Genomic DNA, 19,931 nt, shown 5'->3' with positions numbered 1-19,931 from the left:
TGTGAATATATACCCTTTAATCTGATTAGTGTAGGCCTATCTCCTTGTAAGCTTATTTCTCTAAAATTGCTCAAGAAAATAACAATTGTGAGAACTGTCATTTAAGTTACTAGAAAGATTCATCAGCCTTTAATCACTGCAGATTTTCCTCCATTTGTAATAAACTCAAAATACTCTTTTTAAATGACATTTAAGTGGAATTTATGTTTGAAGAGTGTTAGCAAGGTTAAAAAATGTGTAACAGCAGCTGACAGATTGTGTTGAAAATCTACAGGGACTCAGATTGGAACGTATTTTCATTTCAGGTCCTATACCCATTGAACTTCTCAGTAATACTAACATATGCAGGCAGTGACATAAAATTCAGCCCATGAAAAGGAGAACTTAAAGCAGAACAAAACCTCAGAAAAATTTAAAAAGGGTGAACCAAAAAGAAAATGTCCATTTTAAACCATTTCAGAGTTGAAGATTATATTCCAACTAAACATTTCATATATATGTGTGTGTGTGTGTATGTATGTATATATATATAATGTGTGTATGTGTGTATATATGTATGTATATATATAAATAATGTGTGTGTGCGCATATATATTATAAATTTAACACACATATATACATATGTACATAAGTAATTTAGGAGATGCTACATGAGTTATTTATTTCTAGAGTCATTTAGAGAAGAGTGCATTACAGTTAGATCTAGGTCAGGATTCAAGGTCCAGCTCTGATGCTTCCTAATGACTATAGTTGTCACCTCTCTGAGTCTCAGTTTCCTCAACTAGAAAACTGATTTAACCCTCCTAGTACTAACTTGCAAGGAAAAGCCTTTGTAAATCTTTCTCCTGCAACTTTAAACTGCTCATATAATATCATTAGATGAGGAACTCCCAGAGAAGATAATTCCTTTCATCAGTGCAAGCTTGCACCTACAGTGCAATTTATAATGTTAGAGAATTGCCAGGGGAAACAGGTTATATGACTTGCCCAGAATCACAGACTAAATATAAATATCAGATACTGGTCTTGCTATAGAGAACCCAGGTTTTTCTGACTCTGAGCAGAGGTTGGGTCTGGACCATGCTTTTAATGGTAAAAAGAACTTCTAAGTGAGAAAATTCTCTTTACCATGCACATTCTCTGCAATTTATAAATTTTAGAGAGTTTCCTAGAAAACTAAGAGATTAAGTAGCTTGTAAGCTACTTTTTCTATACATGTACTAGTTTTTCCCAGAAATTAGAATGCAGAAAGCTTTCCCCACATTTCCAACTTTTATTTACCATTTTGAGCGTATTTTCTATACACAATGAGGAGAGGAAAAGGGATTCCAAAGAAGGGAGAATGGAAGATTGTTCTAAGATAGGAATTTTTGGGGGAAGTGTGAAAAGAAGAACCTGAGAAGAATATGTTGTTTCTAGAAAACTTGGCTAGGAGAACTGATGTTAATTCTGGGCTCAGATAATATAACCCCTACTTTTTGTCACTGTTCCTTCCAAAACTTTCCCAGGAAAGCAAGGCAAGGTACTACATGCCCTTCCAAAGGAAAGAAAGTATTCACTTCACATCTGAGATCCATGGAATCATTCAAAGGGATACTGTGAGTAGGAATTAGTGAGTACTAATTCCTTTGCACGGCCTGGCCCTTTGATAGAGGACCAACATTCCTTAGTGATCCTTCACATTGTGTTACTAAGAAAAAATGTAAAAAAAAATCCTCTCTAAAAATACTGTAAGAGGCAGTTAGGTAGTGCAGTGGATAGAGTACCAGTCCTGAAGTCAGGGGGAATCTGAGTTCAAATCTGGTCACTTAATATGTCCTAGCTGTGTGACCCTAGGCAAGTCACTTAACCCCAAATGCCTCAGCAAAAAACAAAACAAAACAAAAAAAAACTTTAGGGAATTATTATTTCATAGGGGTGGAGACTCCATGTGCAGACTCATCTCCATTCTTATGATACTTAGTGGCTCATTTATTCTGTAGGAATTTCTCATACCTTTTACATAGTTCCCAAACTGTGGATAGCTAAATCAGCACCATGGACACTACTCAGTTCTGGGAATTGATACGAATAGTTCATTATGCAGCAATAGACTATCAGTTAGTACACCTTTGTCACAAATACCTGTAGAGTATTAAGATGAACAGCTTTGTATAATCTTTTTCTTTCATTGCTTTGAAAACCAGAAAAATATTACACACAATTGGGGGAGGGATGTCTAGATCTGTGGTTATTTCCATTTAGGAAATCCCTAGTGAAACTACAACTATCAGTTCAAATAGCAAACTAAAAGTCTTAGAAAGTTACCTAGAGGCACTAAGAGGTTAAGCAATTTGTCAAGACTTTCAAACCAGTATGAATTTATCTATAGATGTCTGGCAGTCATTTTGTTTTAAAGACCTTTAAGATTGTATTTTCCACTAAGTCCAATGTTTTGTTTTGTTTTTTTTTTCATTATTAGCAAACAATAAGGACAAGATATCATATCCTCCCCGTTTTTCAGTCAATTTTGAAATGGCAAAGATATATTTCATTGTTGAATATCATTCAGAAACTTCTGTTTCTTCCCTGAGAAGTTCTGCCACTGAAGAAGTTCACAATGCATAGATGGATGGCTCTTAAAGATATTGTTCAGATGGGATAACAGGCATAGAGATTGTTAAGTATCAGTCTTTTCTCAACTATTTTTTTAAGGAGTAAGATCTGAATACACACACTCACACACATACTTGCTTTAGTCAGGATACTTTTCCCTTCTTTCTTTTCAGAGTTTTTCTGTTTCCACTGTGTCTTAATTACTGACGTTAAGGTCCAGGCATGGTATTCCCACTATTTTGATGGAGAAAATAATTTGCATAATCATTTCCACAAGTCTTTTTCATTTTTCATTTCTAGTCCTCTTATGAAACATGATGAAATAAAAATATTTTTTAAATGAGGTAAAGATGAATAAAGAATATTAAAACTAATAGTAATAAAAACATTGTTCTCAATAATAATTTTAATGAGAATAATATGATTAAATGTTTTATTATTTCTGAAAAAGTCCTGTTTATGTCCTTAGGGCATAGAGCAAATTTTTAAATAACTGGTAGTAATTAAACAGTGATTTTAGCAAAGCAGCTAGCTAAGGAAGTAAATTTCAACACTGAAAAAACACTTCCACCAAAGCTGGAAACTAAGGCAATTTTTTTTTTTTTTTTTTTTACTTCACTGGATTTGTTATGGGGTATCCCAATGAAGAGACCTGGTGGGAAGCCTGGAATATGCTGCAGCTAGGATGAGTAAATTTTCCCAATAGTGCCTGAGTAACAGTTATAACTACAAGAAGAGAGGCTCAGTGAGAAGCTGGGAACTTGAATAGAGATTGGGGAAAGGGAGTAGAGGATAAGATAGAGGTGATGTGGGACATAGGCAAAAAAATGTGACAGGAATCATGGTTGTGTGTTCGAGACATGTCTTATGAATGGATATTGCTGTGAAGGTGGGAAATCATGTCCATTTTCTTACTGGTTGGTTTTTTACCCTCAGTAGACTGATTTATGCACCCCATGGGATGTATACATGCCACTTTGAGACCACTCCAAAAGGTCATTCATATAGTCTAACTCCCTCACTTTATAAATGGAGAAACTGAAGCTAATAGAGGTGAAATGATTTATCCAAAATTATAGCATAGTTAATGGCACTGTTGGAATACACATTCACTTTTTGTTATCATCTACCCATCACCACTCTCTGCTTTGTCCCTTTGGCAAAGAAGAGATACCAGATACAGCTGGAAAAAAATATTAGTTAGGTATCCCCTCTCTGATCAAAGTCTAGGGTTTCCTGCAATCATTACAAGTAATAACTATTTTGCTAAAAGTGCTTTATTTGTGTCATTAAATACATTCATTACACAGAAGGTATTCATATATCTGACAAAATACAATGTTCTTAGGAGGAAAAAGCAATACAGAGCAGGAGGAGAGGGAAGATTACATTTATACAGAAGAGGCTAAAAGAAATCTATTAAAAGCTCTGCAATATCAACAGTAATTTTCAAGCATCCTGGTGAACTACATAGTATTTAACCCCAAAACTAAATAAAAAGAAACTAATACCAGATATACCATTTTAAGAGATTAACAACTAGATATGCTATGCAAATGAAAAAAAAAAAAACAACAATTAGCATCCTGGGATAATCTCTATTCCTGGTCCATTTTGGGCCCACTGAAAGAAATTACATTGTTTATCCTTCCCAAGGGGACACACAAAAAAGTTTCTTCCATTATTAGGTCCAACTTTCAACACAGTTCTCATGATTGAACGTTTTCCATGGTTGCAAAATGGAAATGATAAATCAGCCCACTGAAAAAGGAAAATAAAGACATTATAAAGTTAAGATGATATAAGGATAAGTATAATAGCTGGGAATAGCTACACTATGATAACTTTAGAAAGACATGAGTTCTTGCCCCCAAGAAACTCAAGTTCTCAAAAAGATAAGTTCTTCCTTTTCCCCCTTTCCTAATCAGCTAAAATGTTCTGGATAATTCCATTAATTCTCAATTTCAATTAGCTTTTCTAAAAACACTTTTTATAGATTTTCCTCCACTTTCATAAAGACATTAATGAAAACTATATTGCACACTGATTGCAATGCAAGTCATGGCATTCCTGCCACAAGAAGCAATGTGTAAAATATAATATATGCCTAGCACCTAGCACATGATAAGCCCACTTAACAAATGTTAAATAATTAATACCTGTTTCAGCTAAATCCAGTTCAGAGTTATACCTTTAGAGACAGAGGTGACCTTAGGAGTCAACTATTTCAGTTCCTTCATATTACTCTGTAGTAAGGAGCTGGAGATTCAAATTAAGAGTTAAGCCCATAATTATATAACTTGTCAGTATTACAGGCAGAATTTGAATCCAGATCTTAATGATTCAAATATAGTCTCCACTGGAACCATATTTTGTTAAAGGAAAATTTTGAGTGCATAGTTCAATATTATATTCCCCTTTACCAAAAAGGGGGGGGGGGAGGGATGGTGGTTAAAATAAATATAACTTTTGCTGAAGTTTACAAAACAATGTTTCAGTGAGATACTGATATATTAATATTGTAATTAGTATTAATTAAATGCCCAATACCTATAGAAATTTCCTGGGGAGTAAAAATCACAGGTAGCTTAGCATGTTTTCTCTCCCATCCTTTATTATTCACACTTACACATATTTGGTGGTGGTGGGGGGGGGGGGGGTTAGCACAGGAAGTCAGTACTGTGACATCCTTATCACAGATTTGCTATATGGGTAAATCACTTAATTCTATTCTTTATACATAAGCTAAAGATAATGCTTCTTCTCTCATGGGGACAAATTAATGTTTGAAAATTTCTGTGGAGAAGGGAAGTGATAAGTCCTATTAACTGTGTTTTTAATAAACTTTTTGCTGAGTCTCATTGATTTTCAAGTTATTCATTATCTGGTCTCAGAAAGGGGGGAGCTTTTTTTTTTCTCTCCTAATGTGAAAAAGTGTTTGGAGGAAAATTGTTAACCTATATCCTAGAGTCAATATATGCAAGAATTTTAAATAAAATATTATTTTATTATCTTTATCAAATAATATTCAATAAACCTTATACTTACTTCAAAAAATCCACACTGGCTTCCTCTAGGTAAAGGACAAGCATAAAATTGCCTGCCCTTGTTTTCTCCATCCTTTCTCACAACTCGGAGAACGCAGAGGCGCTTATGTATATTGCAGCGAGGACTGTCAGTGGTTTTTGTACAAGTACTATCTGTCATATTAACTTGAAATTCACTGAAATGACAGGTTACAAAATAACTCCAGCTTATTCGCTCCAAGGGGATCATTAACAACATCACCACTGCCCCCCATCTACAAGAAGTCAACTCTTAATAAAATGATAGACCTCTCGTCAACAATAGACAGGAAAGTAAATGGCATAAATCTTTTCTATGAAATTTTGCATATGATTTTCATGATGTCCAAGATTTTTCCATATCTAAAAACCACAATGAATATTGGAGAGAAAAGCAATAACTAAAATTTTCATATATGACACAAGCATGACTATTCATTTCTTTTCTTATGTTCCTTTTTCTTGTCCTGCTTGCCCCATGCTGAAGTGTTGCCACTTTACATTCTTTAAAATATTCCCAATTTCTCTCTCCCATGAATCCTCTTTTTTCATATTAAATTTTGTTTTTGTCCAAATATCACAAATTTTCTATCTTTCTTGCCCTTCCCCAAATCCTACAAAAAAGAAAATATTCTTCAATCTTTTCCAATGATTATTTTTACAGATAGTAAACTCAAATAAATTATTCTTATTAATCATAAAAACATCCCCTTTATTGTGCAATTAAGGGCAATTTTTCCACACGTCTTCCTTTGTCAAGGACACTATAATGGTACCAATCAAATTACAGCAAAAAACAGTCTGGCTAGCAGAGTAGAGATGGCTACTTTATAAAGCTGCTAGAGAAATTTTTTTCTACTTGCCATCATATATACATAGGGAACAAAAAAGGAAGACCAAAATAAGTTGTTTTTATAAGTCTGCAGAGTACTCACTTTGAAATGAATACTTTCATTATGATGATGATTCTTTATTTTTAAATTTTTTATATCTTTTCATAATGCTGTTTTAATAGCTTACTTAGTCTTTTATGGAATCAGTCAGAGGAAAATAAAGCCTTGCAGTTATTAAAACCAAAGGTTAAAAAAAAATCACAAAGGGAGGTACTCCTTTAAAATAAAAGGTCAGCAATAATAATAATAATACTGATAATAATATGAGATTTTTATCTATAATGTCCATAGAGACTTTCCTCAGGAATTTACATTTTTACATTTTTAAAAATAGTAAATACTATAATGAACTTAATATCTTTTGCATCTAAAATGAAAATGTGCTTTACAACTCTTTTAGAATGGTCCTATGAGAAAGAATAACATCTCAGTGGATTCCAAGTCTTTACAATGAAAGAATTCCTCATTCTGACAAAATTTTAGCATAATCCCTACTGCTAAATATTTTTAGATTATAGCTTAATGTCATAGAAAACGAGCAGGCATGGATGGGCTGCAACCTGTTTCACTAAAGGGATTGTACATTGATGAGCTCACAGGTTCTTTTAAATAAATGAATCAACATATTAAATTTAGGCTTAGTTTTTAAATGACAATAGTTTTTTTTTTTTTTTTTTAATTTTTCAAAATACACGCAAAGAAGATGGCAGAATAAAGCCAGGAAGCTTTCCCAGTTTTCCTCAAAAACCACATGAAAGCAAGCCTCTGAACAAGAATCTGGAGAAATGAAACCATTCTCCAGCTCAAGATAGACTGGGAAAAACTTCAAGAAAGGTCAGTCTCAGTGGGATGAAAAGAGTGTTCACCCCAGCTCAGACAGATTCTGGAAAAGCCACAACAAATTAGCAACTAAGACTCTCAGTCCTGGCTTAGTAGAGGAACAAATCAATGGAACAGTTTCCAGTCCCAGCTCAGAAGGCAAACAAATTCTAGAGACCAGGCTGTTTCTTGAAAAGAATAATCAAAGCTACTCCCTGAAAACACAAAGAGTCTCTATGCTCAAAGCCATGGTTCACAGCTGCACAGGAAGTTTGAGCCAGTGTCCTCTTTACCCTAGGAGCAGAGTTCAACTATAAATGTAAAAAAGAAATGTCAAAAGAAAAGGAAAGAAAAGGAGCAAGAAACAAAAAAGAATCTTGATCTCAGAAAACTACTATGGTGACAGGGAAGACCAAAACACCAACTTGGATGAGGGCAAAATATCCACAGAAGAAATCTCAAAGAGTGATATGAATTGGTCTTAAGCCCAAAGAGGCTTCTTGAAAATGCTCATAAAAGACTTTAAAAGGCAAATAAGAGAGGTAGATGAAAAAAGGAGAAAAGAAATGAAATGTATGCATGACAGAAAATCAATAGTTTAGAAAAGGAAGGAAGAAAATGGACTAAAGAAAACAATTCTTTAAAAAAAAAAAGTAGAATTAATTAAATGGGAAAATTAATCAAAAGCTGACTAAAGAAAATCACACATTAAAAACCAGAACAGTGCAAATGGAAACTAATGACTATGCAACAGCAAGAATCAATCAAACCAGAAAGAAAGAAAAAATGGAAGAAAATTTGAAAGACCTCATTGAAAAACATGGAAAATAGATGTAGACGAGACAATATTAAAATTACTGGCTTACCTGAAAGCCATGGAACCCCCCTTCTCGCCACCAAAAAAAAAAAATCTGCATAGGATTCTACAAGAAATCATTAAGGAAAATTGCCCCAACATTCTAGAAACAGAGGGAGAAATACCAACTGAAAGAATCTATTGATCAGAATTTATTACGCTTCAGCTGAAGTAAAAAAGAAAGAGATCCCACAAGAAAAATCCCAAGGAATACTGCTGCAAAATTCCAAAACTACAATTTTAAGAAAAACTATTGCAAGATGCCGGATAGAAACAATTCAAATATCAAGGAGTAGCAGTCAAGATTATCCAGGATCTGGCAGCTTCTACAAGAAAGGATCAGAGGGCCTGGAATACCATATTCTGAAAGGCAAAGGACCTGATGTTATAACCAAGAATTAACTTCTCACCAAGACTCAGCACCATCTGTCAGGGAAGGCGATGGAGCTTCAATGAAATGAGACAACTCAATCATTTCTATTGAAAAAACCTGAACTAAACCAAAAATTTACTTTATAAAGGATTCAAGAGAAGCACAGAAAGATAAACGGGGGAAAAACATATATATATATATGTGTGTGTGTGTGTGTGTGTGTGCATATATGTGTGTGTGTATATGTGTATATATATATATATATATATGTATATATATAATTTAAAGGTTAAAGTGTTTACATCCCTAGATGGGAAAACAATATCTATAACTCTTGAGAATTGCATTTGTTACTAGGACAGACAGAGTGGGGCATCATATGGACTGAGGGTATGGTTGTGAATGTACTCTGATGTGATGACATCAAAGAAAAAATATTAAGGGGTGGAAAAAGGTTTGTACTGGAAAGAGGAAGGGGGAGGTATACTGGGACAATTAGATCACATGAAGAGGTACAAAAGAACTACTACAATTAAGGGAAAAAAGGGAGGGAGATGAGCATGATCTGAAGTTGATTTCATCAGTTTGGGCTCTAAGAGGGAATAACAATTATTCAGAAGGGTTTGGAAATTTATCTAACTTTATTAAGAAATAGGGGGAGAAAAAGGAAAGAAAAGAGAGGGCAGAAACACTAGGGGGAAAGTAAGAGAAAGGGGGAAGGGGTGACAGAAGATAAGGTAGTGAGTGGAGTGGCTAAAAAACACTATTACGATTAGAGTGGAAAGACAGCAAAAGTATATACAGGGGGAAAATACGATGGAGGGAAATTCAGAGCTGGTAATCATAACTGTGAATGTGAAAGGGATGAAATGTCCCATAAAATGGAAGCAAGTAGCAGAATGGATTAAAAAATAGAATCCTACAATATGTTGTTTCCAAAAAATACATCTGACACAGAAAGACACAGAGTAAAGGTAAAAGGCTGGAGTAGAATTTATTATGCTTCAGCTGAAGTAAAAAAAGAAGCAAGGATAGTAATTCTGGTCTCAGATAAAGCAAAAGTAAAAATAGATTTTATTAAAAGAGATAAGGAAGAAAGTACATCTTGATAAAGAGTACTACTGTAAACAATGAGGTAGTAATGACACTAAATGTGTATCCACCAAGTGGTAAAGCCAGCAAATACCTAGAGAAGATTTTAAGCCAGTTATCAGAACAAATAGAAAAACTATACTAGTGGGGCACCTCAACCTTCCCCTCTCAGAATCAGACAAATCTAACCACAAAAATAAACAAGAAAGAAACTAGGGAAGTTAATAGAATCCTAGAAAACCCAGATATGAAATCTCTGGAGAAAATTGAATAGGGACAGAAAGAAATACACCTTTTTCTTGGCAGTACATGGTATTTATGCAAAAATTGACTGTGTATTAGGGCATAAAAACTTGGAAAGATTAGTTTTGGTGGAATAAGGCTGGGAGTCTAATTGTCAGGAATAAGGAAGTGAGTCAGAGAGAAAGTGAAAATGGCTATTGTAAATGGGTTTTTCTAGGAGGTTAGCTAGTAAGAGTAGAAGGGATATAGAATGACAGAGGGAACAAAATGACTAAGTAAGGACTTTTTTCAGGACAGAGGGAGACATGGGCATATTTGCAGACGATAGGAAATGAGTGAGTAGACAGAGAAACTGAAAAATAAGTGAGAGTGGGAATGACAGAAGTGGTTATCTGTTGAAGAAAATAGGATGGAAGGGAATCTCTTGAACAAGTAGAAAGGTTAGTCTTGGTAAAACTAACTCATGTGAAATAAGTGTGACAGAGGAGAAAAGGCAAAAGAGTTATTGATTTCATCAGTTTACTTATTTTTCCCACTATGTAGATAATAGCATATATGTCACATTACAATGTATCTAGAACTTCATAAGTGACATCTGAGCATTGCTGACACTGAAAAAAAATTTCATCACCCAATAGACAGATTAATGATCTGCCCTTCTGATCTGGTCATTACTGGGAAAAAGGCATAGTTCATCTCAGAGACCAATAATAAAAGTTTTCTAACTTGGTAGGACCAGCCACATCTTTTTTCTTATTGCAACAGGTTTTGGAATCCAGAGACAACTCCATTTCATAATAAGATGTAGTCAGTTTAAATGTTTCTGCCAGATTAGCTTGTAGTTCACCCTCAAACTATCACTTGATTCTTACTCTTTAAAACATTTATTATATCAAACTCTAGGATGATTGTAGAAACACATTTGACCCAAAAATTCACATACAGAGTAAAGTTGCCAATTTTTTTCTACAATAAGTTAGCTAAAGCTTTCCTCCCAGTTCATTATAGATGCTAGTTAATAAACTGGAGAACTATCCTTTCCCAATAGTTTACTCTTATTTTAATATATAGCAAAAATATCTTAACCTCACATATTAAAACCAATGCATATATAATTTGTTATTTACAAATTATTGTAAATTATTGTGAAGTAAATTATTGTTATTGTGAAGTGCAAAAAGAACACAGCCAGAGTCCACTTGATTCCTCATTCTAACATCCATTGACTTCTCTTTACTTATAAAGACTCAGTTATGCAGTTTCTTTCAAGAAACAAGTACAATCACTTCTCAAAAATCCTCTTAAAGATAAAAGTGAAAATAGCTTCACCAGAAAAGAATATCTTTCCATCTCCTTTCTTTCAGTCTTCTCCAATTTCTCCTCAGTCACAATAGGAAACAATCTCTTCATTTCTTTCAAATTATCACTTTTGATAGTCTCTCTCATAGATCTTTATAAATCAAAAACCAAATCTTAGAATCTCTTCTTGACTCCATAAGGAAAAGCAATTCATGGTAAGATATTTTTTAACGATCACCTCAAAACTGGAACATTGCAATGGCAAAAAGAGTCTCTAAAGTCTCTATGAGAAAGATATTTGAAATAAGAATTATATACATGACTAGACTAGGAAAAACATAAACATGATTAGACTAGGAAAACATGTATGACTAGAGAAAGTATAAAGGACATGTGGGGGGAAGTAAGTAAAAAGGAGAAGAGATGAATATTTTCAAAATAAATAGAAACACTGTTCTTGTGACTTGCCTATTTTAAACACCAGCCTCAGTTAATACAAGATAGATAGGCAATAAAAAGAAGGGAGAGACTCCTTCATTTTTCAAATTAAAAAAATACATGTGAAGATAGTTTTCAACATTCACCCTTGCAAAACTTTGTGTTCCAAAGTTTTTCACTTCATTTCTCTATCCCCTCCTATAGACAAGTAATCCAATATAGATTAAACATGTGCAATTCTTTTAAACATATTTCCACATCTGTCATGCTGTGCAAGAAAAATCAGATCAAATCTTGTGAAGAAGAAAGCCATCTACCCAGAGAGAGGACTGTGGGAACTGAGTGTGGATCACAAAGTAGCATTTTCACTCTTTTTGTTATTGTTCACTTGCATTTTGTTTTCTTACTCATTTGTTTTCCTTTTTAATTTTTCTTGTGCAGCAAGATAATTATATAAGTGTTTACATATATTGTATTTAACATATTTTTAAAATATATTTAACATTTTAATATAACATATATTGGATTATTTGCCATCGTGGGGTGGGGGGAGGGCTGGGGGAAGCAGGAGAAAATTTGGAACACAGGATTTTGCAGGAGTTAATGTTGAAAAATTATCCATACATATGTTTTGAAAATAAAAAGCTTTAATTTTTAAAAATTAATAAAAAATGTTTAAAAAAAGAAAAATCAGAACAAAAGAGAAAAAAAAAACATGAAAGGAAAAAACACATGCAAACAAATAATAACAATAACAAAAGTGAAAATACTTTAAGAAAAACAATTGGAATGATAATAAGTAACTTAAAAAGTAAAGTGATAATCGTTATCTAAGAAACAGATTCCCTGATAACCAGGATAGAACTGAAATATTACATTCAGATCTTAAATACCTATGCACAAAATAAATCATAACATCTTAGAGTCAGACGTAGCCTCTTTTTAAGCCTTTCATTTTAAAGGTGATTTAACTGATGTCCAGAAAGGGAAGGGGCTTTCGCAGAGAAATTACCCAGATTAACAAAAAAGCATTAAAGAAAGCAGAAAAAGGCCAAGTACTGGACACTGCATGAGGGATTTAATTAAGACCACTTGAACATCACTTTAAAGATCACTGTATATAAATGTCACTTTTGTGGGTTTTTTTAAAGTCTTTTCACCTCCTTAAATTATATATCTATGTTGGGCTCAGTTTACTTATCTGAAAAATGAAGTAGAACTAAATTGGATCTCTAAATTTTCTTCAAATTTTAGAGCAAGAGTTTTTAAATCTTTTTTTTAAATTTAAATTATAGACCCCTTTTCAGAATATTTTTAAATGCATAAAGTACATAGTATTAAGAAAAATCAAATATATTAAAATAGTTATCAGAATATTTTCTTAAAAAGCCCATTTCCATTAAGTTGATAAACTCTAGTTTAACAGCTCTTAGTCTAAAGTAGTATTGCTGTATTTCTAGTTATTAAAATGCTTGTTAAGACATCTCACAGTTCTTAACTAATAAAATAACTGACTCAATCAACTGATTTTTAATCTAGTTGGATGAAATTTTTTTATATTTTTAAAGAATTTCTTAAGGGAAAAGGGATTGATTACAAGTTGAAAAAAAGATTAAGAAGCCCTGATGTATATATACAAAGTACTAGCATTTCTAAGGAATATGCTGTGCCATGTTTAATCATATAGTTTGGCTGCCAATAGTTTGCAAAGAAATTATTTTTAAATTATCAACTTTAAGCCCTCAATTAATTAAATTGTTCAAAATTGCCAATTTAGTAAACATAGAGATTTAATAATTTCACATAATTTCAGTGTGTTTAAAAATGAGCACTATTTATCTCTTTTCTAAAAATAAAGAGCCAAGTAGGATGTTGAAAGATTATTTTCATGCGTGAGACACTTTCCTAAATTAGGCAGAATACTTTGCTTAATCAGATTTTATTTTATTCCAGAGGATAGGCAGCTAAGATGAGAAAAGTGCTAGGATTGATATTAAGAAGACATGAGTTTAAAATGGGAGCAATAATAACACCTAACTATTAGATTGTTATAGGGATAAAATGATTTAGTTTGTATAAAGTGCTTTGCAAACCATAAAGTTCTATTAAAGCATATATATATATATAAAGTTCTTAAATATAAATATTTACTATTCTTATTATCACTACTGAGAATTACCAACTGAAGAAATCCTTGTTCCATTGAATATTGTAATTTTTTTTGCTACTTAGGAAGTTGCCTGAGAAGTTAAATTACTTGTCCAAGGTCACAAAACCAGTATGTGTCAGAGGCAGGACTTAAATCCAGATCTTCCTGACTTCAAGGCCAGCACTCTAGTCATCTCCCTCCTTTATGAAAGATTACTTCTAGGGTGCTAATTAGAGTCAAAAGTAGCTTAGTGGAATGGATAGACTGAAGACAATCAAAAAGCCTTCGATTGAAATCCTACTTGTGATTCCTATTAGTTGTGGGACCTGGGTAAATCAGTGAATTTCTAAAAGCTTCATTTTCTTATCTCAAAAACAAGAAGGATGGATGAGGTAGCTTTTTAAGATCCTTCCTAGCTCCAAATAGCCCTATGGCAAAAAATGTCATTTATTCATAAAGTCACCTGAAAGCCCCATCTCTATGATTTATCTCCAACTTTTTCTTTATCCAAAGAATAATCTGACTTAGAGGTGACAATGAAAATAATCATATTGTTGAAAAAGTCCTTTAAGCCTTAACTATAATCCCACCTTTTACAAGAAGCTTTCCCCATACTTAATTCCAGTGCCTTCCCTCTATTATTTTCTATTTATCCTGTAAATTTCTCATTTTGTATGTATTTCTTGCACATTGTCTCCCATATTAAATTGTGAATTTGTTGAAATCAGATGACTATCTTTAGCCTCTTTTTGCATACCTCAAGCACTTAGCATAGTTCCTGACAAATAGTAGATGCTTAATAAATGTTGATTAATAAATTGAAAAGAACAGATCATGTGTGATTCCACCAAATAGTGAATAAGTCAGGGATAAAGAGCGCTCTCCTTTGCCTAGGTATTAAGATTTTAGAGACAGAATTTTCTGTTTAAGCTAGTTAAAGTAGTATCAGGCAGGTTGGAGAGTTGTCACTTGGGATAAGCCAATAAGCTATGGTAGAATTGTCATTTGTCAAGAATTAAGTTTAATGACTCCGGGAAGTCAATCTAGCCATAGCAAGTCTATTGAGCTCTTCAAGAATAGCTGATCTGACTAGTCAGAAAAGGAATCACATTAGCAAATCCATATCCAATGAAGAAAAAAATTTTGCTGAACAAATTGGAGTATATGAATATAATGAAATACTCAATTACACCATAAGAATAATGGATATTAAGAATTAAGATATGTAGAAAGACTTGTAGGAACAAATTTAAAGTAAAATAAACAGAAGCTGGGGAACAAATTACAAAATAGTCACAATAATGTAAATCAGAGATTCTTAACCTCCAGTCTGTGAAATTTTCTTTTAAATATCTTGATAGTAATATTTCAACATAACTGGGTTTATTTTGTGATCCTATGAATTTTATTTTATGCAATTAAAAACATTATTCTAAAAAGAAATCCATAGCAATTGCCTAGACTGCCAAAAGGGTCAATAAAAGTTAAGGAGTTCTGATACAAAGGAAAACAATATGGAAACATCTCAAAACTAATCAATGCAAAGGCTAATTATGTCTTTGTGTGAAGAATATTTCCCACCTTATCAGTAGGGTAGTGGCCTACCAGTGCAGAATGAGGCATACCTTTTTATACACCATTGTATTAATATATAAATATACATATATGCTTTATTTTTTTCAATTATTTGTTTTTAATTTTTATAATATTTTGATTTTATAATTTACTTTTATAATATTTTGAGTTACATTTTTTCTCCTTTTCTTCCTCCCTTCTCCTCTCCCCAAGACAGTAATCAATCTGATATAGGTTATACATCTGTATATATATTTTCATAAGGAAGGATCTCATTGGCCCAGAAAGGAATCATTGAGAAGTAAAAAAGTTGTTCTAACCAAAAAAAGACCAATAAGAAACAATTCAAAACTTAAAAAAAAAAATGCTATTTTGTATTTGAAGGCCCATCTTAAGCCTGTTTCTCTTTAAAATACATATTTGAAAGAAATATGTATTTCAACTCAAAGAAAATTTCCCCTTAATGCTAATATCTTCCTCTATTGACTATTTCCAATTTATTCTGTCTGTATCTTGTTTGTATATAGTTTGCATGTTGTCTTCCCTATTAGATTATAATTCCTTGACAGCAGGGACTATCTTTTTCTTTTCTTTGTATCCCTGGTGATTTTGCCAAGTACCAGGTAAGTACTTAATAAATTCTTACTGAATGACTTAGAATGTAAATTCTATTAGATCAGGGTTTACTTTGGTTACTTATTTAACATTTTGCAAAGCAACTAACATGTTGAACATGGCCTAACTAAATGCCTAGAGAACAAGTGAAAAACTTTTAAAGAAGTTCACTGAATGTGTCTCTGTGAATAAAATATACTGCTTACATAGAGAACATTGAGACAAAAGAGTAGAGGTATGAACCAAAGTCCCTTATTAAACTTCTAGTGTGAATATTTATACCTTAAAAATTAGCAAACATTACAATTCAGGGCTGAGTGACTGTTTTGTTGGTTGTTTAGACTTAAAGGAGTGACAGGGAGCTCCAAGAAAAAAACAATGTTGACCATCATTTGTAGGCTGTTGATAATGATGTAGTATGGCTTTCCACTGAAGTTCTATTCTAATAAAAACCCTTGGTCCTTGAAAACTATGCTGAAAGCTCTTATAAGACCTACCCTAGATGAAAGAGTTTCAGTTACAAATTTAACTCCGTGACTGTCTCCATAAGACTAGTCTGTTTGAGAGTTGCATTACAAGGTTAAATTTGGGTTAATGAATTTTGGGGAAATGAGAACATCATCTTAGGAAGACAGTTGACTAAGGCTCAGAAGAGTTGTGGTCTACACTAATGGATATAGTGCTCATATCAATGAAATCTCAGGTTCCTCCCTCCCCTCCCGCCCCCCCCCCCCAAAAAAAAAAGGTGTTTCTGGCATTAAGCAGTGGTTGAAACTTAGTCTATCACAGTACGCACCAGAAGTACAAACATGAGGCTTCTTCAGCCAAAAACACTCCAGAACGTGGTTTGAACCAGATTAAAATGTCATTGGGAAATAATAAATCAAGTAAAATCAACAAATCAATAATAAATAAAATACAATGAAATATAAATGATGTTAAGTGGGATTTTTTTCCCCCCTAAGTCAGCATGTAGTCTACAAGAATACTACTGTATGGTTTACTGATCACATTTCTATCTGAGTTTGATATCACTGTTGTATATAACTACATATCTAATAATAATATAGCATGTTTATGTACTTTCACATTTTTCACCAAAAAGCAAAATATACACTTTGGGAATGAAGTCTTCATTTGACATATAGATAGGATTCATTCTTATTTGTATGAGGAGAGGTCTTCCATTAGGGGAAGTTGGAAAGTAGGGAATAAAGGGGGAGAAAATAATAGTGAAAATAGGAAGAAAATCAATAAAATGATTTAAAAATACAGGAGAATAGAAAGTTTAGAAGGGACCAAAGAGAAGCAGAATAGTTCTGTAGTTCTTGTTTAATTGTGTTTTTATTCTTCATGCCAGATTCTTCTATTCTTCACTATCTTTTGAAATCTGTTCAAGTTTGTTTTGAAGTCTGTCAAGTTCATTCTCTCCATCTTATTCTCTGCTATTCCCTTTTCCTTTAGCTTTCAATCAGTTTTATTAGTATTATATTTAATACATACTTTCCCTTTGCAAAACCAAAAACATTTGCATAATTAAGTTCAAAGTAACGTACACAATTCTTTCTTCTATTCTTTGTATGCTGAAATGTTCATATTTCTTAAGTTCATAATAAATTAGAAAAACATTTGTTTTAAAGATTGGATCATGAGATCTTAGACCTGAAAGGGCAAATCCAAATCTTTAATTTCACAGATCTTGCCCAGAGTCCCATAGCTAAGAAGTGACCAAGGTTCAACCTTCCTCCTACGTAGATTTTTTATGGCTATGACAATTCAAGATTTCTTAGTCCCATCAGTAAGTAGTTGAATGCTTGATAAATACATATAGGTCATGACATTCTTATGATAAATTTGAAAAACTATCTTTTTATGAATTTGGCAAGTTCCAGGACTTAAGTAATATAGAGTGTCACAAAAGTTTGAGTTCAGTTTAAAGCTTTGATAGCCCATTTGCTTTGCAATGTCTTGGTAATCTGGCTTTTGTTTCTGTGACCAGATGGAAATTACCTCCTCCTCAAGGTCACTGATGATTTCTCTATTGCTAAATGCCCTAGCTTTTCCCACTGTTTAGCAGTACCAGAAGAGAAAATAAAAAAAGAAAGGCTGGTAAATATAATAGCCTCAAAGGCTGGCTTATGCTACTCACAATCAAAACCAGCTATCTCAGCAATTAATACTCTCTATTTCCCCTTCCCCTACTCCCTTATAGCATCATCCTTTTATGATTTTAAGTGAAATACCTGAAAGAAGTAAGGCCATTGTTGGAAGCATTATACATGCTTGAGAAGTTAGGGCTGCAACTTTTGGGTTCTGGAAATGAGTGGTTAGTCTTTAATTTTTTGTGTGCTGGACTCAAACTAGATTGAGAGTCAAATACTGGTGATCCATTGACTTTGTCTGATGTTAGAGTCATATATTTGTCTTTCTCCTTGGAGGTATGCTGCGCATTGCTAAAACAAATGTTACCAACAGATGAGTTTTGAAAATCTCCACTGGGCTTCAGGTTTTGGTTTCTGATATTTTCTAAAGAACTGGATTTATTGCTTAGGTCTGTCAAAACCAAGGTTGTCATTCCAAATGTAGTTTTCCGGTTAATCTTCACTTCTGGACGCTGTTTGACAAAATTATTACAAGGATATTTCATCAAACTGTTGTCATAGGTGACAGAATTATTGGCATCCTCCTCTGCTTTTGCATCTTAAAATGGAAAGAAAAGGAGTTTTAATATATTGAGGCAGCTCAGTGGATAGAGCAGTAAATAGTTCTCTATATCTAAAATTAAAAATATCTAAGTTCAAATTCTGCAGGAGACACTTTTTGGTGTCTTAGCCACTTAATCCCTGCTTATCTAAATTTCCTCATCTATTACTGGGATAAAAATAGCACTTATCTCCCAAGGCTATTGTTAAAATAAAACAACTTAACATTTGTAAAGCACTTTAGAAAACTCAAAGTGTTACAAACATGCTAGTAATTATATTTCACATAATGTTTTGCTAGTTATTTTTAGAAAAAACATTATTGAAAAATAATATATCTTACTTGGAGGATAAAACTTACTCTGTATATTTCAAATTTAACTATTTTCAGTTAATAATAATAGCTAGCATTTATATAGCACTTTGTAACAGCACAGCTGCACAGTGGATAGAGAAGTAGGCCTTAAGTCAAAAGGACTATTCTGAAGAACTTAGGATGAAAAATCCTATCCATACCCAGAAAAAGAACTGATTGTATCTGAATATCGATTGAAGCATTCTCTCTTTTTTAAACTTAATTTTTCTTGAGGGTTTTTTTCCCATTAGATTGGGAGATCTATGTTTTCTTTCACAACATGAAACATGGAAACGTTTTGCATAGCTTCACATGTGGTTTCTTAATTGAAGGTGGGCAAGGGAAAGAACCTGGAACTCAAAAGTTTTAAAAACAAATGTAAAAAAAATTGTTTTAAATATAACTGGAGAAAATATTTTTAAAATTTTAAATAATAAAAGTAATTTTTAAAAGGGCAAGATCAGAACTCATAGCTTTCCTGACTCCCAAGTGCCTAACTCTATTCACTGTCCCACTTAGTTGTTAGCAAAATAGATTATAATTTGAGTATCATGATTTTCACAGAATACGTTTATGGTACCACAGATGGGATCTACAAAGCCTTTCATTGCCTTCTATCATGTTCCAAGAATCCATATGTAACATTGAGCTATCAGCTTCCAGGAACTGGGGAGACTATAGATATAGCAATAATGATGTAGAGTTTTATAAAACTCTCTCCAAAGAAGCTGCAGTTGAAACCAGTACAGGTGTTTTAAGTTATTATGGTTCATAAAGGGGTAGAATCTGAATGGCATTATAAGCCTTGTTTCTATGGGTTAACAGGATTTACCAATAAAAGCCTAATATGAATATAAATGAA

General features: G+C 33.0%; 1 protein-coding gene across 1 annotated transcript in view; it reads right to left on the bottom strand.

The window, feature by feature from the left end:
* Positions 1-3,854: 3,854 nt before the first annotated feature.
* Positions 3,855-19,931, bottom strand: part of NEIL3 (nei like DNA glycosylase 3) — a 68,252-nt gene continuing 52,175 nt past the window's right edge. Inside the window, exons 8-10 of the mRNA XM_051964262.1 lie at positions 18,256-18,712; positions 5,644-5,818; positions 3,855-4,356 (exon numbers count right to left, since the gene is read on the bottom strand). Of these exons, the coding sequence (XP_051820222.1) occupies positions 4,174-4,356; positions 5,644-5,818; positions 18,256-18,712 (815 nt within the window). The 3' untranslated portion in view covers positions 3,855-4,173. The remainder of the gene's footprint in view (positions 4,357-5,643; positions 5,819-18,255; positions 18,713-19,931) is intronic.

This window comes from Antechinus flavipes, chromosome 6, assembly GCF_016432865.1.
Source record: "Antechinus flavipes isolate AdamAnt ecotype Samford, QLD, Australia chromosome 6, AdamAnt_v2, whole genome shotgun sequence".
Lineage (NCBI taxonomy): Eukaryota > Metazoa > Chordata > Mammalia > Dasyuromorphia > Dasyuridae > Antechinus > Antechinus flavipes.
This window is presented reverse-complemented; position numbering and strand designations above follow the sequence as displayed.